Source organism: Carettochelys insculpta, chromosome 1, assembly GCF_033958435.1.
Source record: "Carettochelys insculpta isolate YL-2023 chromosome 1, ASM3395843v1, whole genome shotgun sequence".
NCBI classification, from domain to species: domain Eukaryota; kingdom Metazoa; phylum Chordata; order Testudines; family Carettochelyidae; genus Carettochelys; species Carettochelys insculpta.
This window is the reverse complement of record NC_134137.1, coordinates 133,614,103-133,636,193: the sequence shown is the minus strand read 5'-3', so window position 1 is coordinate 133,636,193 and position 22,091 is coordinate 133,614,103. Positions and strand designations below refer to the sequence as shown.

Below are 22,091 nucleotides of genomic sequence, written 5' to 3'. Positions count from 1 at the left end.
CTATAAAAAGCTGTAGTTTGCCAATGAGTGACCTAAGCTTCTGTTACATAACCAACTCTGCATCCATCATTTTAATAAAAAATAGGAATTTAAATGAAATCTCTAAAAAGAGCCAGATTCTAATTTAAATCGGATAACGTTTTTGTGTGTCTAATCTTTATTCAGCTAAGCTGCTTTCTATACGGTTTATCAGGCTAATAATAAATTTAAAATTGCTACATACAGACATGACTGTAAATATAAAGTTCCACAGAAAAATTAAATACATACTTATGAGTCTCATATTTTTGTCCCTGGGAGTTCTAAGAAGCGTCTGTTGTACTTTGTATGTGTGACAGAGTTTGGATCTGTTAATCAGTTGTGTATTCTTATGATAAAAGCACAAGGTCTTCTTTTCGGCTGAATCATTACTTGTGAGCTTGTCTTATGGAGAGTTATATGGTTTGTTCTTTGTCTAGGTAATGGGCTTTGGATTATACTTGATGGATGGAAGTGTCAGTAATATCTATAAACTGGATGCAAAGAAAAGGATAAATCTGACCAAGATAGACAAGTTCTTTAAGGTTGGTTAAGACTATATAATATTTTAATTAAAATTTATAAAATATATTTTAATGGTGATTGTCTCCCATTTAAGATATATAATATTATACTCCAAGGAAATAATGTGATTCTTTTTCCTGAGTGGACATTTTCAGTTGTTCAAATCTGTACATTGTTTTTGTTACCCAGTAAAACTGCGTTCTAGCACACTAAAGCTACGTCTACACGTGAATGCTACATCGAAATAGCTTTCGATGAATAACGTCTACACGTCCTCCAGGGCTGGTGCCATCGACGCTCAACGTTGACGTTGGGCAGCACTACATCGAAGTAGGCACTGCAGGGGACCGTCTACACACCAAAGCGGCCCACATCGAAATAAGGGTGCCAGGGACAGCTGCAGACAGGGTCACAGGGCATACTCAACAGCAAGCCGCTCCCTTAAAGGGCCCCTCCCAGACACACTTGCACTAAACAGCACAAGATACACAGAGCTGACAACTGGTTGCAGACCCTGTGCATGCAGCATGGATCCCCAGCTGCAGCAGTAGCAGCCAGAAGCCCTGGGCTAAGGGCTGCTGCACACGGTGACCATAGAGCCCCGCAGGGGCTGGAGAGAGCGTCTCTCAACCCCTCAGCTGATGGCCGCCATGGCAGACCCCGCTATTTCGATGTTGCGGGACGTGGATCGGCTACACATGCCCTACTTCAACGTTCAGTTTCAAAGTAGGGCTCTATTCCCATCTCCTGATGGGGATAGTGACTTCGACGTCTCGCCGCCTTATGTCGATTTCAACTTCGAAGTAGCTGGCACGTGTAGACGCGGCTTAACAGTGTTTAACCTATATCATTTTGAACATGAAGAGGGTGATTTGTTAAGATGACAAATAAAAATCAAAAACACTTTAAAATTGCATTTAATAACATCATCTGTGTTTTTTTTCTTTCTTGATTACAGCAGCTGCAAGTGGTCCCACTATTTGGCGATATGCAGATTGAACTGGCGAGATACATTAAGACTAGTGCCCACTATGAGGAAAACAAATCGAGGTAGGAATGCAGCACTATGCTGGGGAGAGGGGCAGATCTTCAGGGTGCAAATTGTGACTGTCCTGATAAAATCAATGGACCTATGGCAATTTACCTCTTCAGAGGGACTGTCTCGGGATCACTGCCCTGGGCTCAGTTGGGTGTATGCTGGTGATAATATGGAAAATATATTTGGCCAGGAGCATTCTGAGATGCTAAAAGCACAAGGCTAGTGTTTTTTAACTTTTGTTGTTTTAATTTGGCATGTTTGGTAATAGTAGCTGGCCTTTGTCCTTTTCTAAGGTTATACCCTTATGAAATTCTATTGTATTCATGAACACGCAGTAACTGGCAGGCTTTACAATTAAACATGAGTAAAGCAAACACCTTTTTCTTAAGGTAGTGGAGTTGAGGACTAGATCGTGACCTATTGGCATTGTTCTATGTTGCATTATCGCAAAGCACCCCTTTCATAAGATTAAAAAGAAGGATTGCTTGGGCTCAGAAAGACAGTCCATCTCTAATACTCCAAGGCCAGGGAGAGGGCAGCCAGGACACGAGGACTTAAAAAAATTGGAGGAAGATGTAAAAAGCTGGAAACGGGCTTGTTTGTATCACTTTGTCAAGTTGGTAAGGTCAGGATTTGTTTTTTCTCATGTCCTCAAACAGATGGACGTGCACCTCTTCCAGCAGCAGCCCCCAGTACAACATCTGTGAGCAGATGATCCAGATCAGAGAAGACCACATGCGCTTCATTTCAGAACTGGCTCGTTACAGCAACAGCGAGGTGGGTTGTGCCCATTAACATGAGTAATGAATGTTGCGTGAGATGTAGGTAAACCTGAAATATGTTAAAATGATCTTACTTAACCACTTAGAGCATATATCAGGCTGGCCTACATGCTCTCTTAATGATGCTTTTTCACAAGCTTAATTGGCGTGAAGTAAGTTTGTGTTAGTCTTAATTCTGTATGGGTTGAACCTCTCTAGTTTAGTCCTTCTTGTCTGACTGGTGCTGAATGACAGAATTTGCTGGACCACAGGAGGTCAATATTGTCTAGCAGTGTTACCAACACTTCCGCTACTTACTGGGCTCTTGGAGGATATTTAGGGTAAATTTCAGCTAAATCACAACACAGAACACTGAGAGCGAGGACCCGTGGCTGTAAACAAACTTTATGGGACCAAGGGAAACTTGGGCACACCCATGATAAGTGGTCATCTGGCTAACTAAAATCATGCCAGATTATGGATTTTGCTGGACAAGAGTGTTCTGGATTAGAGAGGTCTAACCTATATTTGCAGACGTCACCACATTTCTTTCAGGCCAGTACATTCCAAAACAAGTGAGGTATTTTGTATGGAATTATATGTCAGATTCATAGCCTGAGAGCATATACATATCTTTATAAATAAAAAACATGTTATTAGAGCATTCTTCAAAAAAGTCATGTTTTCTCCTATGAGCTCTGTCTTCTTGACTTAGTACACTGTCATGTTGTAGTGATAAAGTATTACAAGTGCTTAATCTCCCAAATGTAAGATATTTTTTTTAAGTTAAGTAAACATGGGGGCTGAAAAAGCTTTACAAAAAGCTTTAGAAAAAGGTAATTGCACCAGTCTTTCATTTTAGCAAAAGTTTTGTATTACCATGCACACTGCATTTTATACCTGTGTTTACTGTATTTTGTTCTAGGTAGTGACTGGGTCTGGCGGTCAGGAAGCTCAGAAAACAGATGCAGAGTATCGAAAGCTCTTTGATCTCTCTCTCCAGGGATTACAGCTCTTATCTCAGTGGAGTGCACATGTTATGGAAGTGGTAAGTCTTCTGGCCAGCAAAATCAGATAGGGAGGAAGTTTAGGAAGAAGAGACAACTAAGTAAGTCAGAGTGGCTTTTGCTGTGATGAAAAATATTTACATGATCTTTCTCCATTTGTTTAGTGGCACTTTTGTTTTCAACCTGGGAGGAAGACAAAATGACAGTACTGCTGTGTTAATCAGCTGGCAAAAAATGCAATATCTTACACATCTTGCTGAAGGCTGAAATTATTGTGTTTTAAGATTTGGTGCTCGCCTTTAAGTCTCAGCTAACTATTTTGCATTCGGGCATATGTTTTGAAGATTTAAAGTTGTCTTAATTTTGTTAAAGTACAGTTTGAAATGATCTTTCATAGACAGAATCCCATCATATTTCTCAGAGTGAAAGAGACAACAGATTATATGTGATATAAATAACAGAAAGCAGCTATATTTTGACATTTTCTGGCAAATAAATTAAAACATGTAGTGCCTCTTCCAAAGGTGACAAAAGTAAACAAAAAGATTCCCATTGGCTTCAGATGAGGCTTTTAGGCAGAAGGTTGGTGAACACAAATTTAAAAAAAAAAAGAAATTGTAGCGAGCAAGAGAGGGGAAATATGAGAGGGTATGTATGGGTAAGCTACAACAATCTAGTTTTATTTGAACAATCTTGCTGAGAGTAGTCCAGAAAGTGATGAAAAAATCTGCAATTTTGACTTAAATGTAAACAAGACAGTTGTAGTGGCAACAATCAAAAGAAAGGATACTACAGTGCTTTTTTGTGTCCCTTTCTCTCACACGTTACAACCCTCTGTAGCCTATCTGTACTAAGGCATAACCAAAACCACCTCTCCCAAGAGCTGACACAGACTGCAGGTGGTGGTAAAGATGAAACATATTCTTTTACATAGTTCTGTCCTGTACTGGCAATCAAGATAAGTGAAATTTTTCATTCAAGTCGTTGATTAGCTTAAAAATGCAGTTTCAGGGAGCCTAGAACTCTAAATAACAGAGAGGCTATGTCTACAAAAGAGGCTTTCCCTGGCAAAACTGGTCTTTGGTTGAGAAAAGCCACGGGGTGTCTACATCCAAAATGTGGTTTGTCAACAAAACCCAGCACATCTGCTGGCACCTCTCCCTGTTCAGGTATAACGCCTCTCTGGACAGTTTCCTGTCAACAAACAGCTGTGTAGATGCTCCAGGGTGCTTTTGTCGACAGACAGGGCTTCTGGTTCACCAGTCAGGTGTTCTGTTGAGAGAGGGCTGGGCAGTCTGGCTGCTCTCTTGTCAACAGAGCAGATTGCTCTTTCAATCTGCTTCTATGTGTAGATGCAATCTGTCAACAGAAGTTTTGCCAGGAAATCACTTCCAACAGTGACTTCTGTCAACAGAGACTTCTTGTGTAGACGTAGCCAGAGAGTACAAATAAGTTTAAAAAAAAAAAAAAAGTCACTCCTGCGCATATTGTACCATCTTAACTCCACAGACTAGTTTTGTGTGTTCCAAACCATTGTCTTGCGTTTTTGCCTGGGATCCTCTTTGTTGTATTCAACCTAAATTGCAAGACAAGAATTTTCTCTTTACTTGCTGTGAAAAATGCAGTGTGACTCTGTAGCACTTAATATAGCACTGGAACGAGCCCACAGGCCTGGGAATAATTCAAAACATACTTTGAGATTTTTTTTGTCTCCTAAGTAATGCCCCAACTGTTTTGAAACAGCTATGAATGTTGTTCTCTCCAAATTGCAATTTTGTAATATTAATATTGAGCTTTGTATTCACAGAAGTCCTCCTCAGTGTTTGTCAAAGTTGTGTATAGGAACCACGCTCTAGGGTTTTGTTTTTCCCCCCCCGCCCCATATAAGTTTCCTTGGTTAGGATTCAGAATTCTCAGGAAGATTTCTCAGAATCAGAAATGATTAGACTTAAATTTTAAATATGTGAAATCCACAGTTAAGTTGAGAATGGAGGATATTGATAAGCAAATGGATATGGCAATTTTTTCTATTTCAAATATCACATTGATTGCCCCTTGTTTAAAAAGAATCATGGGTTTGCCATATATTTAGATAATTTATGTAAACAGCATGCTAAGGAGGGCCATTACAGATTTCTGTTTTAAATCCAAGCAGAAAGCTTGCTTAGAAGGACAATATACTGGCACTGAGAAATGTAACTGTCCATGCAGCGTAGGGCAGCTGGGAGACCCACGATCTGTGACACTTTAATCTGTATTACTCCTGGAGATCAAGACGGCGTTCTGTGCTTTTGTCCCAGATGTCTTTTTTTTTTTTTTTTCCCTATGACCTCTCAGGAAGTAGAATGTGTTTAGCAACGTACCTGTAAGTCAATCATTTTCATGGGTGGTCACTCAAATAAGAAAGCAAGTGGATTGGTGATTTCATGTGGTTGGATGGTATCTGGATTTTTAAAAAATCTTTATAAGTGTTTTAACATTTTATAATTTTAGATTTAGTTTTAAATTTTATTATAATACTTTCTGGGTTTTGTGCATTGGCCTAAAACTAAATCACTATTAATAAACTTTGCTTTGGCATTTGTTATTTTAATCCATAATAATGTCTTATATGGCACTACAAATCTGTCTAGCACTCTAATTTCAGGAACAAGAACTGAGTTGTGACACCTACCACAAATAAAGTTGTGGAAAACTAGATTAATAGGTATCTGGAAGTTTTCAATTAACGTAATTAATTTATATGAACCATTCCTGCTGAAATCAGTTTTGAAATACCTTGCAGTATGTTAACGTGATATTTTGATATTGGTACCAAAACAGCACACATTTCTCTTGAAATATTGCATGTTCAGAGCTACAAACAAAATCTCCCTCCTTTTTTTATTAGAAGGCCTAAAAGAAATCAGCAAGATGCTCCCAACTATCTTTAAATTCTAAAATTTCAGTTATTTCAAAAGCTTCTCTTTACACTTATTTTGCATATGACGCATCTTTCTTGGTTCCCTGTAGGTGAAATGAAGACAGGGTTTTATTTATATGTATTTTCATGAAAATGCTTTGCTGAACCACCTCATGTGCTGAGAATTTTGGGAGTTTTAGAACTTACAGTAGTGTTCTGAAACCCACAGTGTTCTATCATCACTTATTACTGAGAATGATGGACTGTCTTAGAATAAAACCTGCATTCAAGGTAGAGTGTCCTGTGTGTTTTTGTGATTTCAAAATTTTTTTTTTTAATTTCTTCCACATATCTTTCTTCACCTACCTGTGTGAATTGCAGTATTCATGGAAGCTAGTTCATCCAACTGATAAATACTCCAATAAAGATTGCCCTGACAATGCAGAAGAGTATGAAAGAGCAACACGGTACAATTACACCAGTGAAGAGAAGTTTGCTTTGGTTGAGGTAAAAGAAACTTTTTCCCTCTACAGAAGACTTGGGCTTTTTCATTCTTCCTCCTTCCTTTTATTTATATTTTTAAAGAAATATATATATTCTCCTGCAGGTTATTGCCATGATTAAAGGTCTTCAGGTGCTGATGGGGAGGATGGAAAGTGTCTTTAACCATGCCATACGTCATACCATTTATGCTGCTCTTCAGGACTTCTCCCAGGTTACACTGAGAGAACCATTAAGACAGGCCATAAAAAAGAAGAAAAATGTAATTCAGAGGTTAGTGTTCATGTTCTTGTATAACATCCTGTATTCCTTTCCCCCAATTTAGTAGTTAGATATCATCTAAAACAAGCATTCATATTTTAGAGGCAACTGGCATTGTGGCTTACAGTTTGAATATCAAAAAATTAACTTCATTGAATACATATTAGTCTAGAACAACCTGCCTGATGCTGATTACATGAAGACAACATAAGTAGTGTAACCTTTAAACCATTTAATGCTGCCATTATTGTGAGTGGCGTGTATTGTCTTGGTTTTTATTTTAGAGGGAAACAGGGGCAGTCTTTTAATGATTCCAGTATCACTACTAGCTGTTCTCCATGCATGTCTCATCATTCTGCTCTGTCCCTTCAACGTGTCCCCCATCCCCAATCACAAAAATAAAAGAAAGAAACCCTTGTGGTGTTGTCTTTCCCCTCAACTTTTCCTCTTCTCTTTACCTCCCACCACCCGGTTTTCCCTACTTTGGTCAATACCATCCCCACACTTACTTCCACGCATTGCTGGATGCCTCACAAGATTCTTGTAGGTGCAGGCTCTTGACTAGTCATGTCACTGCTACACTCTACCTTCACAAAAATAGCGTCTTAAACTAATGAATGAAATGATCAGATTATTCCAGATCTTACGATTTACAAGTAGATTCTTACACTGTTGTTGTTGTTGTTTATTCCTTGGTGACTTTCTTATTTCTTATGTAAATCTGTTGTAATTTGAAGTTTTCTGGTTGGTTTTTTTGAGCCATTGAAGTAACATTTTTCATAAATGTTTAAATGTGGAAACCAGAGCTCATCTGTTCATTAAGTGCACTGTGAGCAATGCTTAGATAGTTTTTGAGAAATATTTGTATTCCAATTCAGTACTTAAAACAGAAGAGGATCATAATGTTGGATGTGTGAATTCCAGCCCTCATCTCTTTTTGAATATTCATTACATCTCAAAATAATCTTTCCAGTTTGATGAATACAATTTAATAATGTTATTAACATATTATAGTCCGAAGAGTGTATTGGAGGGATTTTGAATGTTTAGTATTTTTAGGGATGACAGTTTACTATAAACATAGGTATTAATCACCAGTTGTAGAAGTCCATGATACTTTGATAGCAGTCAATTGCTGAAGGTGACCAACAGATTGATCTAGTGTGAAACTTTTCTCTGTCTAGATTTTCATAGTTTCTATCTACTCTACAGAGAAGCCTATGTTAGCCAAAACCATATTAAAAGAAGACTTTCCGAAACAAGCTGGTAACGTGGTTTACCCATGTGAGCATAGATTTGGTGTAATAATGTGAAGTAGTTTTACATGCTATGTTGGGCTATATATGGAGTGATTTGTGAAATATAAGATAGATGGGGCCAAAGGAGATGTCTGTCTTTGCCAATGGGTCATTTCTCACTTTAAGTAAGAATTTTGCATTACATAATACAATAATAATAATAAAGTACATGTGATATTTCTTAAATGACCAGTGCCACACCCATGCAAACTGTTAAGAGATTTTATCAGAATCCTCCTTAGAATTTTAAAAATAATTTTGCACTACCAGGATATTTTATAAATAGAAGCTTTCTTCTTTATTAGCAATATTATTTGGGCTTCATTCATTTATTATATGTCATTTACTTTGGTGCTAGTGTATTGTGAGGGTGTACAACACAAGGTTATTAATATAAAAGCATATGTTGCTAAAGGTAGCTGTAAGTGATGGGGAAAATGTGAAAGTATGAGTAGAAAATATATGTTTGATAAAATATAGTCCCTTTAAAAAGTCTGCATTGATATGCTTGTGGTTCTGGGATAAGCATTTATATCTGTTTGGGTGCTAAATCATTTTGGATTGTGTTTAGTGTTCTTCAGGCCATCAGGAAGACAGTTTGTGACTGGGAAGCAGGACATGAGCCATTTAATGACCCAGCACTGAGAGGAGAGAAGGACCCCAAAAGTGGTTTTGATATCAAAGTTCCGAGGCGAGCAGTGGGACCCTCCAGTACCCAGGTATTTCCTGTTCTTGCTGTGTGATAATCATAGTGTTAACATTGCTGACTGATGTAGAAATAACTTCACCACTGAGCCCTGTAACAAGATGGATAAATAAAGTATAAATCCAGACTAGTTAAATTTTTCTGTCTGGGTTGCTTTCACTTTCATTTTCTACCCTAATGTATTTTTTTCCCCAAGTGCTGAACTTCCGTATTTTTGACTTTGTTCCAAGGAAATACACATTTTAAAGACATGCCTTTTTAAAATGTTCAGACTCCTATTTTTGAGATGATTGGTTCCTTTCCTGTCTGGTTCCTCCTTCCAGTAACAACAAGAAGTCCTGTGGCACCTTATAGACAAACAGATATTTTGGAGCATAAGCTTTTGTGGGCATCTGGCGAAGCGGGTCTTTGCCCACGAAAGCTTATGCTCCAAAATATCTGTTTGTCTATAAGGTGCCACAGGACTTCTTGTTGTTCTCGAAGACACAGACTAACACAGCTATTTCTCTGATACTACCTTCCAGTAAATGTTTCTTGTTTTAAAACTGCTTGCTATATTTGAGACTTGTATTCTTAAACTTGATCCTGGTGAATATTTGTGCTGACCCCAATTCTCTTTGCACCTCTGTCTTTGTAATTTCTTGTGCATTTGCCCTGGTGGTTGATAGACTTCAGAATTTCACCTTGAAATCCATCTAGTCTCCTTTTTCTGTCTACTGTAGAACAGCACACATTTTTAAAAGATGCTCTTCATAATAACCACTGTAACCCATATTTGGATGTTTGCCCCTTCCCCATTTTTAGGTGGGATCCATCTTTGTCTTTTGTGTTTGCCATTTCAAGGGATGTTTGTACAGGATCACATTTATGATAGATAAATTACTGCTTAGTGCTCTGACTATACTGGGAAGTGAAAATAAATGGAATTGTGGCGTATCGATGAAATACACTGATTCCCAAAATCTTGGGGTGGAGCTGGGGAAGAAGCTGTTTCTGGGGTGCTTTTATATTGATCATGGTTGACTGAGTTGTGTTTAAAAATTGTGTGGGGAAAGAAGTTCAAATATATAAATAATATATATTATATATAATATATAAAGTTTAAATATATAAATAATATTTTGTTTAAGACAATTAAACCAGTACAATGATCTATTCTTTAAAATTACCACCAGTGATTTTTTTTTTTCTCACTCTTGGAATGTTTAGGGGCTTTGTTTCACTGACTGTTGCAATCTCGTTAAAATATACTCTTCTGTCCGCTGTCTGGTCTTGGACACAAAAACTTGTTTATCTTTGTGGGGGAAGGGAAGGCAGATTAAAGTAATTCCTTAGCTTGCTGGTCTGTCAGTTTTACAGTAGTTCCAGATTAATAATTCACTGGATTTACTGCACTGAGAAATCTGCATGGAAAAAACTTGAGGCCACTAGGCTCTTAGGACCAGATTCAGATCTCATTGAAGTCAGTGAGAGTCTTCCCGTTGACTTAAATGAGCATTATATTGGACCTTCGCAGATTTAACAGGCCAAATGAAGAAATTTGCCTGTTTTAGAAGTGGAGGTTTCCCTCTGCATGCTTACTGTATTGTTTTTCATCCCTAACACACTAACACATGCTTTTTCTGCTTCTGTTTCCCCTTCCCCATTTACCCATGTGTTGTATTAACTGTTTCTCTCTCCCCTGCCTCTCCTTGTCTATTGGTTTTTAGCTCTACATGGTTCGCACTATGACAGAGTCCTTAAACTCTGCTGGGCTGTTGAAGCAGCTCAAATCTCTTGGAATGGAAAAGCTATTGCATGTGATAAACAAGTTTCTGAGGCAGTCCTACATCTATCCGCCTCTTTTAAACTTTGGTGGTAAGATACTACTTATTATTTTAATTTGTGGTGAGCGAACTGTTCCACTACAAATTGTCTGTTCATATATGTTAATGCAGACTCCTTTAACTTGGAAGGCTTTCTGGTGAGGCATTGCATTGTTATTAACTTTTGGTCAGAGCTGCTGTCTTTTTGTTTTCAAAGGAAAAAGGCAGGGCTCTTGCCAAAATTGTGGTAGGGTTCAGTTTGAAGTGGAGCAGTCACTTTCTTGATAGTATTTCTCAGTGTTGCTCAACTAATGTACCATGTATATTTTCCTTTTTTCCTTTCCACCACAAATGTTTCCTTTTAATGATACAGCTTTACATGGTGAGAACTATGTTAGAGTCTCTCATTGCTGACAAAAGTGGTTCCAAGAAAACCTTGAGAAGTAGCCTTGAGGGGCCCACCATATTGGACATAGAAAAATTTCATCGCGAGTCTTTCTTCTACACTCATTTGATAAATTTCAGTGGTAAGATATGTAGATGATCAGTGTCCAGCTTAGCATGTCCTAACACCTTTCACGTGCCCTGGAAAATGTTTCCGATTGCCTAAGCCACTTAGAGCTGGTTTCTTTATCTAAAATATTGGCCTGTCAGAGCTTTGAGATATTACAAAAGAACAGTTCACCTAAGTACTTTTTTGTTTTGCTTTTTTGCTTTTGTGCATTTGTTTTAGTGGGCTGTATTTTTTATTGTTACTTTTATATTTTGTATAATAAAGACACAAAATATCAAGTCTGTTTAAATTGCAAAAAATTAATTTTTTAGGAGATACATCAAGTTCCCTGTAGTGGTAAATTTGGTATTGGTTAGCTACCCATCTGTATTTTGTCTTTGTAATCGGAAACATGCAATCCTAATGGAGTCACCTACTGACACTGAATGTATCTAGTCTTTGTCATCACCATGTTGTGTTGTCTTTCATCTTTTTTTTTTTTTTTTTTTTTTTTGAAATGTTGGCTGTCAGAGGAGTCGCACCTGTTAATCCCAGTACTAACGCTTTCCATAAGCAGCACAATGTTCATTAGAAAATGTTAATAGTAAACAGTTCATCTTTGTTTAGGCTCTTCAGCATTTTGCAAACATTGCCTGTTGTATGTCTGTTAGCTGGAGAGACTTAAAGGAATCTCTCAGCATCCCTGAAAAGGTGTTCTCAGAGTTACCTTCCCTTTTTCCAAACCCTCCCTCAAGAATTGCAGTAATTCCCTGCCCCTCTAAATCTGCAAAAGATCATATGGAGCCAGTCAATTTCACTGCTTAGTCAGATGTATGGAGTAATTATAATGGCCACAGGATGCTCCAGCCTTCCTTCTCCCATAACTAATTGAGCTGAGGGTATTGCTTTTACAGCATCTTGAGCCCCTGCTGGGGAATTAAACTCCTCAAGTGTTGTATAATGCACTTTTTTTTCCCTAGTATACCAGTGGGCTGGCCCACTTTTGCAGTGTTTTCTGGAAAACAAACAAAAGCAAATTAAAAAATCCAACTCTTTGAGGGTTTGTGTGCACTCAGAACTATTTCAAAGCCTCACAGGTTTTACATTTGAATTTGATTTACATGTAGCACTAATGATTCACACCTACTTTTTAGTTTCACATTTGCCATCATAATCACATTTTCTGTTTGTTCTTAACATGTTTCTGGTATGAGAAGAATAATGCCTTGTTCTTTGTTCTGAAAGAAACCTTGCAGCAGTGCTGTGACCTGTCCCAGTTGTGGTTCAGAGAGTTCTTTTTAGAACTCACCATGGGTAGAAGAATCCAGTTCCCCATTGAGATGTCTATGCCTTGGATTTTGACTGATCATATTCTGGAAACCAAAGAGGCATCAATGATGGAGTAAGATCTGTTTGTGCTCTTCTGCTGCATTACTTTAAATGCTGTTGTATTTATTGAGTTAGTGCCTTCACTCAAGTTAACAAGTTTTTGTTGAGAAAATATTGCAAACATGATTCTTTAAAGATACTGTTTTCTGCATTCCTGCCCTTTCATCTGCACACCCTGGGCTGAGCTCCCTGGCTCTCAGTGGTTTTGGCTCTTTGACAAACAGGAAGGCCAGCCTCTTTTAGGGCTCAGCCTGCTGTGTTTCTCCATCCCCTGTAGAACATGAGGTGTCCAGGTGAAATGCTGACCCCATCAAAGTTTATGACGACACTTGTGTTGCCTTCAGTGTAGTCAGGATTTAACTCCAAGTTCCTTGATGAATGGGAAGCATATGGCTCTCCATGCTAGAAATGTGCCAGACAACAAAGAATGATCAAACAAAACCTTTAGGAAAAAGAAATGAAAATTTACCTCCAGTGCCTTACCAGCTCTGTGGTAGATTAGTAGGAGACAGTCAATACAGTGTCTTCACAGAAATAGAACTTCGGGTGAATAATTATTTGTTCTCAGTATCCTTAGTGTACGTACAAGGAAGAGAACATGAAGCTAAATTGTTTCGTTTGTCCCACCTTCTTTTGAGACAATGCTGGTAGCAGTATTTTCATGTTTTTCATTTCTGTGGCTTCCTATTTGCTCTCATTCCTTATAGGAGCCTATTGTGCAATGGCCAGAAAAGTTGGTTTTGTGTGGTGTGAGAGGTCTTACCCTCTACACATTAAAATTGCTTTGCTTAGTAAGAACAGTAGCTTGGGAAAGGTTTTGGAGGTGTGGCATACCAAGTGTTACACCCTAAGGTTTTTATGGCAGGCCTCTGTTATTTCCTACTGCTATCTGCTTAAATTAGCTCAGGAGGGCTAGAGACAGGATTATATTTTGGTCATCCTTCTCTGGAGTCTGTCATACAGGTCACCTAAATGCCTGGATCAGATTCCTGGCCCGACAATTGGCACTGTTGCCCTGACTGTTTTACTGCTGTCCTCAATACGTAGCTGTAAGATGTGTTTGTGGCAGGGTATGCTGCAGGTAATAGACCCACTTACCTACTATATTTTTAATCTTCTTAGTTACAAATGAGGTTTTATGGTTTGGTTTTGTTTTTTTTCAGTTATCAAGTGGTTTATTTTATTTTATTTTATTTTTTGGCATGTTTACAGTGGGGCATTTCACAAACAGTGAATATTTGTTCTTTGAGAACATGACAGTGCAGATCCCCTGGCAGAATGCGCTGGCCCGAGATCAGCATTTTCCGAGTAACAGCGCTCCTCAAGGCCGCTTGTGCACACTGCCCCTCCCCAGGCTCCTGTTTGAGGGCACAAAAGAACGAGGAGGGGAGTGTGTCTCCGTGGAGGCTCATGCTCCAGCTGACGGAACCAGCGCAGTATGAACATGCTGCGCAGGGCCAGGCTACGTGATGGCGTGTGTATACATGAAGCTACTTGCCAGACTTTGCCTGTACCCCATTCAGTTCTGCCTTAAGACATTTTTTTCTCTAGGGGAAAAGCCTGATAGACCAGGGTAGGCAAACTTTTTGGCCTGAGGGCTACACTGGGTACAGAAATTGTATGAAAGCCTGAGTTAGGAAGGCTGAGGGAAGCTGTCTCCCCCTAAACAGACAGACGGGCATGGCCTGACACGCCCCTAATCCTATCCACCCTGCCCCCTGAGCTCCCAGGACTCTCGTTCCCTGTTGTCCTCCCTGTTCCTTGTGCCTGGACGACCCCCATTTCCCTTATCCAGCTCCCTCTGCTCCCCACCCCATGGCCATGCCACCTGGAGTACCAGAATCCAGTCAATCAACTTACCTGTCCTCTTCTCAAAGCCAGATGCGTTACTGGGAGAAGAGAAGTTACACAGACTAGACATATTTGGAGCACTCTCCTGTTGTTATATTGACAGGACCAACCTGTGCAAAGTGTTGCCCCATGTATTCCTGACAATAACTGGATATTTCAAAGGCCAGGTTATCGTCTCTTAATATTAGAACAGGTAACACAAGGTGATACGTTGTGTTACTACCTGGTGGTGTACCTCTGCCACTCAGCATCAAACGTCACTTCACCAGAGCTCAGTAACTTGTCAGCTGCAGAAATGTGCCAATATGAGCAACCTGGAGTAACCCACTGATTATTGTCAAATATTAGGTCTTGGATTTCGCAGCCAGGACAAAGGCCAAGTTTGGGAGACCAGTATGTCAATCACTGTTTGACTTAGGCAACTGAAATGCCTTATTCTTGCCATATTGCTTGCCAGTCACCTACAAGGTGATTCACACTGACACTCAGAGAAAGAAAAGCTACTTTCCTCTATTGTAAACGTGACTCTTCATAGTGTTATAGTCAGTGTGGGTGTTATGACCTAGTTACCAGGGCCTTCCAACTTCAAGGGAACTGAGACAGCGTCATGGCAACACTGTCCTTTGTCTTTGCCCTGGAGCTGAAGAGAGGCCCAGGGTACAGGCATGACCTGAACTCTGCTATTCAAAAACAATCTGCTCTCAGGCATATGAGGCATATGTGCATCTAAAGTGGGATCCAAAGTGACCACAACATTTGAAAGGATCAGAGTTGCTGTAGGGGTGAGTAACCATTCTTTTTTTCTTTTTCATTCAGATACGTTCTCTATTCTTTGGATCTTTACAACGATAGTGCTCATTATGCGCTTACTAAATTTAAGAAGCAGTTCCTCTACGATGAAATTGAGGCAGAGGTAAACTAAAATCATCTTGTGGAGAAAAACTGTTGTGCATCCTAATAGGGATACTGCACAGGAACATTCTGCAGCCATATGTAGCTCATCAAAACTGATGATGGTGTTACGGAATGGAAGTGGTGAGAATGCCAAAAGAAGAAATAGGCAGGAGGAGGCAACAGCCTTCCTTGATAATAAGCTTTGACTAAACACATAAGTGCATATGTCCAGTTTTGGCATTGTTTAGATTGAAGTAACTGATCTTCATGGGGAAGCAGTAGAATTTTGTGCTCACTAGCTTTTATTTATTTATTCTTTAGCTAATGACGAGAGAGACTATGTGCCCCTTTTTATTTCTGTGCAAATACTAATAAACAAACGTCTCCCCCATTTTCCAGGTAAACTTGTGCTTTGACCAGTTTGTCTACAAGTTGGCAGACCAAATATTTGCATACTACAAGATCATGGCAGGAAGGTAGCTATTCTGATTATAGTGTTGTTCATTCATGGTTTTGTTGTTTTGTTTCAGTTTTCACCAAAAAGTTTAGTGATTGGACAGATAGCATAGTGAAAGACCATGAAAATGAGGTAGGATTAGAGGCTAAAATAGGGAAAGAACAAGTTAAAAATGATTTAGACTCAAGTTAGATGCTTAAGTTACCCAGGCCTAATGAAATACATCCTAGAATACTCAAGGTGCTGACTGAGGAAATATTTGAGCCATTTGAGATTATTTTTCCAGAAGTCATGGAGGACAAGAGAGATTACACAGAACTGGAAGAGGGCAAATTTAGGGCAATCTATAAACATGTAAATAAGGACAACCTGGGGAATCACAGATCAGGCAGTGTAACTTCAGAACCCCAAAAGATAATGCAGCAGGTAATTAAGCAATCGGTAGACAAACATGTAGAAGATAATAAGATAAGTAATTGATGAATTTGTCAAGAATATATGATATCAAACCAACCTGATAGCTGCCTTTTGAAAGGGTAACAAGTGTTGTGGGAGGGAGATGCAGTAGATGTGATACATCTTGACTTCAGTAAGGCTTTTAATGCTATGTCACGTGACCTGTCTCAAACAAGCTAGGGAAATGAAATCTAGATTGAGCTACTACAAGGTTGGTCTTTGATTGGAAAACAGTTCTCAGAGAGTAATCATCAGTGATTCACATTCAAGCTGAAAGGGCATATTGAGTGGGGTCTCACAGGGATCAGTTTTGGTTCTGGTTTTGTTCAATACTGTCATCAGTGATGTAGATAATGGAATAGAAAGTATGCTTAAAGTTTGCAGATGATACCAGGCTGGGACGGCTTATAAGTGCTTTGGAGGATAGAAATAAAATTCAAAATGATCTGGAGAAAATGTAAAATAGTCTAAGGTAAATAGGGTGAAACTCAATGAGGACAAATCCAAAGTATTCCATGTAGGAAGGAACAATTGCAAATACATAAAATGGAATATAGCTGCCTAGGAAAGAGTACTGTGGAAAGGGGCCTGGGTGTCTTTGATGATTACAGAGTAAATATGAGTCAGCAAAGCAAACAACGTTCTGGGATGAATTAGTAGAAGTGTTGTAAGTAAGAAAGTAAGATGCAAGAAGTAATTCTTCTGTTCTGCTCCGCACTGATTAGGCCTTAACTGAAATATTGTGTCTAGTTTTAGAGAGGATGTGGATTAATTGGAAACAGTCCAGAGAAGGTCTTAAAAGCATTATCCACAAGGGAAGATTTAAAAAAAAAAAAATTGTGTTTTTTGTTTAGTCTAGAAAAGAAAAGCGTGAGAGGTGGGGACAGTGAACTTGCAAGGACAAAAAGGCTGTTAGAAGAAGGAGGGAGAAAAATTGTACTTGTTAACCTCTGATAGTAGGACAAGAAACAGTGAGCATAAATTGCAGCAAGGGCAGGTTAGAGGGGATATTATGGAATGCTTCCACACTGTCAGGGTAAGTAAGCAGAGAAATAAATTGCCTTTGGAGGCTGTGGAATCTCCTTCATTGGAGATGTGAAAAAGCAGACAAACACCTGTAAGGGATAGTGTAGATAATACTTAGCCCTGCCATGAGGGCAGTGGACTAGACTAGATGACCTCCTGCGGTCCCTTCCTGTCCTGCAGTTGTGTTACTTTGCTTTCTGTGATAGTTTGCTATGTGATATACTGTAACCTTTTTTTCTGTCTTAATAGTCTGCTCCTGGATAAACGGCTACGTTCAGAGTGCAAGAATCAGGGGGCAGCAATTCACTTGCCGTCATCCAACCGTTATGAGACACTGCTGAAACAGCGACATGTCCAAGTGAGTAAAGCTGATGCTACTGTATTGTGTATGAATTGTTTCCCTTTATTCCCTCTCGCTCCACCACTTTTTCAATACTGTTGATGTACAGTAAAGCTGTGCTATCCAGTATCTGGGTAACCAGCAAGCTCAATTAACTGGCACCTGTATCAGCAGAGTGGGGCTGGTTGCTGCGGGACTGGGGCAGCCAGCTGTAGCCTGTGGCTATGGGTCCAGCTGGTGCCGGCAGCAGTGGGGCCAGGGGCTGGGACTGCAGGGCTGGGTGTCCGCTGGCAGCCATGGGATCAGAGCCAGCTGCCTGGTCAGGGCCAGGACCAATGCCTGCGGGGCTGGCTGGCTGGCTGGCTGGCAGCAGTGGCAGCAGAGCACTTTTGATTGTTGAACATGGCCAGTTCCTTGCGGTTGCCAGGTAATACAGCTTGCACTGTACCTAGTACTTACTTCTCAACTGAGAGCACAGTATTCCTTGTCTCTTGTCATAGGCTGTGTCTACGCTGCCACTTGATTGACACAACTTTTGTTGTTCATGGCTTAAAAATCTGCCCCCCTCAAACGACAAAGTTTTGTTGTGACAGGTGAAAGCGTGAACCCTGCTTTGTAAGCAGGAGGGCTCTGCTGCTGACAAAGCAAAACCCCATAGTTGAGGGTGGAAGTATTTAGCTGACAAAAGTGCCTACAAACCGCATTCTCACAAGCTGACTTTTTAGCAACAAGCTGCATAGCGGAGACATACCATACTATCCACAAGAGCTTGGCTGGGCCCATCAGAGACAAAACCTCATTTCAAGTAGCAGTGGTAGATGAACTCCAGAGCTGCAAATATCCTGTTTTAATGCAATTATCTATAGTTTCAAAAAGTAGAGTAATATTATTGATGGAATTATCTCCCTCAAATGATTGTTTTCAGTCTTTTCTCCAAATTGTAGACAAGGATTTGTAAGGATCAGGATTTGATTAGGTTTTGGTGCACTGTACTTAGTATTTTTTGTGTGAGGATGTGGGCTGGGATAGCTGGTATACACAGCAGCTATGGTTGGACAAGTGAGTTTTTTTTAGAGAAAATTCGTTGAGCATGTGCACAAACAGTGCGTTTTGTCAACAGAAATTGTTGACAAAAAAGCTTTGTAGATGCTCCTGGGAACCCTTTTGTCGACAGGGCGGATCAAAAGATCAGTCTGTTTTTAGGTGTAGCTGCAATCTGTCAACAGAAGTTTTGTCGGAACATCTCTTCTGACAGGAACTTCTGTAGACAGATTGCTGTAGTGTAACCGTCGCCAACATGTGTTCATATGTATTATGTGTGTCTGAATAGCATGTAAACATGCAGCTCTTCTGTTGATTTAGAAAAAATGGATTTCTTACCTTAGTAAAATAGTCTCTGAACCTCTTTATCTGACACATTTTTGGGGGTTGTTCTCCTTTAGCTTCTTGGTAGGTCAATAGATCTAAACCGACTGATCACTCAGCGGATTTCAGCAGCCATGTATAAATCAATGGAACTGGCAATTGGTCGATTTGAAAGTGAAGACTTGACCTCCATTGTTGTAAGTATTGTTGCTGAAGCCGACCTGCAGGGCTTTCACTGGGAGTGTGGTGCTAGTGCTGTATTATTACTTGCTTACTGGGTCTGGCTGAATGACTTAAACATTTCTCCAAAACTAGGAACGTATTTTAGGTGTTGTCTACATTCTGGCTGTACCAGTTTTTTGCAGCCTTATGCTGTACAAAGAAAGCCTGATAGATGAGTTAAATAAATGTAAACAGAAAAGAATTTAATTTAAGCACAGTAGGGCTATATCCACACTACAGCACGCTTTCAAAAGGTGATCTTTTGACAGCCACCCTTCGAAAGATTGCCTTTCAAAAGTGCACATCTACACAGAAAAAGTGGATCAAAATTGCTATCCACCCCTTTGAAAGACCAGCCTGCTCTTTCCAAAGAGAGAATCCACACAGATACAGGTGCTCTTTCGAAAGACTGGGCCAGGAAACACTGCTGACGGGGTCACATGGTGTACAAGTCCTTCCGGGCCTTACAGGCAGCTGCTCCCTTAAAGGGCCTCTGCCAAGTACCCTCACCCTGCACGTGCTGAGGCCTGCAGTGCTGTCACAAACCCCCCAGAGCCCAAAGGTGCCTGGAAGCCAGTCCCCATGGATGTCCAGCAGCAGCTCCTCATCCTTGAGCTGGCCATACTTGATGCTGTGCTTGGCCAGCTGGCCACAGTGCTGACTGCTGCCTTCTACCTCCTCCTGGGGTGATTCCTCCCACTGGGGATCTGGAGCACCTCAAGTTAGGATCATGCAAGAGCATCCCACCTCCCCCCCCCCCCCGAGCGCTGCACAGCCTCTGGAGCCCACCCCAGCAGTAGGGACTGGTGGAAGCAGCTGGTGCTTGGGGACTGGGATGATGCCAGGTGGGTGCAAAACTTCTGCATGAGCAGGAAGACCTCCAAAGAGTTCTGCTACTGGTTCGCCCTTGCCCTGAGAAACTGGGACACCTGCATGCGGCCTGCCCTATGGGGCACGCGTTGGGCTGCCACCATGGTGGTAAGGCATGCTTGTGGCACGCACATACCCCGGGGGTGGGAGGGGAGAACCCATGCAAGGGGAGGGACCCTTGGTGGCTAGGGATCGGGGGAAGGGAGCTGGGCACACTCCATGCAGCTGCACAGGGTGGTCTGTGTGGGGAAACGGATGCAGCGGTCGCGGGATTTGCTGGGCTTGGCTTCCCAAATTGTTTTGGTGCGTTCAACAAGGCGCACATCCCCATCTGTGCCCCCAGAACACAGTGTTGGCACCTACATCAAGTGGAAGAGCTGCCACTCACTAATGCTTCAGGCACTGATGGACCCAAAGGGATGCTTCAGGGACACCAATGTAGGCTGGGCAGGTCAGACACATGAATCCAGGGTGTTCCAGCTTTCAGGCCTCTGCTGCAGAATGGAGGATGGGACATACGTCCCACCATGGGATGAGGGCACCCCGACTCCACCCGGGAGCTGAACCAGGCCCACGATGTGGTGGATTGGGCCTTCGGGCACCTTAAGGGCCAGTGGTGGTGCTTCCTCACACAGCTTGAGGTTGGCATGCAGAATGTCCTGGTGGTGGTGGGTGCCTGCTGCGTCCTCCACAACATTGTGGAGGGCAAGGGTGAGGCTTTGCCCCGTGGTAGGTAGCTGAGTCTGGCCCCAGGTTTGAACAGCTGGCCCCTGCCCCAAGCTGCCAGGCCCACTGGCACAGGATCAACACTAGGGAGGTCCTCCAGGAGGCCTTCACACATGGGCCACAGTGACCCCCACCCACAGCACCCCCTGCAGACCCCTCCACACATGCACCCCCATGGTCCCCCCCCCCATGCACATCCACTCCCCCCTAACAAGAGCACGGGACACAGGGTGGTGCAAAAATAAAACTTTAACTTACACTATCAAGTTTGTGCTGTCTAAAAATACCTAAAAAAAACTAACTATAGCAGGGAGTGGGAGACAAACTATATGTAATGGAGGGATTGGGCAAGGGGGAGCTGGCACAACCAGGGAGGAGGCTACTCTGGGGGCAGGTGTGGATGGCTGTGAGCCTCATCATCCTTGGGATCCCCTCCAGCCCTGGTATGGGGTCCCCAGCAGGGCTGGGAAGGTGTGGGCCGCATGGGGAGGTAGGGCTATGGGAAGGGTTGGGTGGGGGTAGACTCGGTAAGGGGGGCAGGGGCAAGCTTGGCAGGGGGACCAGGCAGGCCAGGAGCACTGAGTGATCCCACAGGACCGCCGTCATCTCCCGCCAGTGGCCCAGCAGGTCATCCTGTGTGTCTGTCTGCCACACATGGTGCGCCTCATCCATGCGGAGGCACGGCTCTGCCAGATCTGTCTGGCAATGGGTGGCGTCGTCCTCAGCGGCCCTCTGTCGTGCCCTCCTGCTCCAGGCCCCTCGTGGTGCAGCTGGGAAGGGTGAGCAGTCCCCCTCCTCCTCCAGGCTGTTTGGGGCAACGGAAGGGTTGGGGATCTCCCAGTCCTCCTGCGGCGCAGCTGCAGGGATGGAGAGGAGGACATGGTCAGTCCACTGTTATGGCACGAGGGCCGTGCCCCACCCCCCCGTGGGCACTGGCCCCCATCCAGCAGCCATGGGGTATTGCACGTGCTACAGGGGTCCCCCCATGTGGGGTGGTCCCCAGCCGCGGTCCATCTCTAGCACCCACCTGAGATGTGTAGCTTGTGGCGCTGTCCAGAGGAGCAGCTGCTGGATGTCGGTGGCCGCAGTTGCGGTGTGCTGGGAGTCACGGCCACTAGTGCTGTGCCTGGCCCAGGTCTGCTGGGCATGTGGGTGGCCCACTGGTGGCTGTGGTGCCCC

At 42.0% G+C, this 22,091-nt stretch overlaps 1 protein-coding gene across 3 annotated transcripts in view; it reads left to right on the top strand.

Annotated features, from left to right (window-relative positions):
- Window positions 1-22,091, top strand: part of CYFIP1 (cytoplasmic FMR1 interacting protein 1) — a 127,458-nt gene that overhangs the window by 51,032 nt on the left and 54,335 nt on the right. For all 3 annotated transcript variants that reach the window (XM_074983298.1, XM_074983299.1, XM_074983301.1), the window contains exons 9-21: window positions 459-563; window positions 1,502-1,593; window positions 2,242-2,359; window positions 3,269-3,391; window positions 6,634-6,759; window positions 6,860-7,026; window positions 8,884-9,031; window positions 11,197-11,350; window positions 12,562-12,718; window positions 15,373-15,469; window positions 15,850-15,926; window positions 17,639-17,747; window positions 19,172-19,291. In XM_074983298.1, the coding sequence (XP_074839399.1) occupies window positions 459-563; window positions 1,502-1,593; window positions 2,242-2,359; window positions 3,269-3,391; window positions 6,634-6,759; window positions 6,860-7,026; window positions 8,884-9,031; window positions 11,197-11,350; window positions 12,562-12,718; window positions 15,373-15,469; window positions 15,850-15,926; window positions 17,639-17,747; window positions 19,172-19,291 (1,593 nt within the window). The remainder of the gene's footprint in view (window positions 1-458; window positions 564-1,501; window positions 1,594-2,241; window positions 2,360-3,268; window positions 3,392-6,633; window positions 6,760-6,859; window positions 7,027-8,883; window positions 9,032-11,196; window positions 11,351-12,561; window positions 12,719-15,372; window positions 15,470-15,849; window positions 15,927-17,638; window positions 17,748-19,171; window positions 19,292-22,091) is intronic.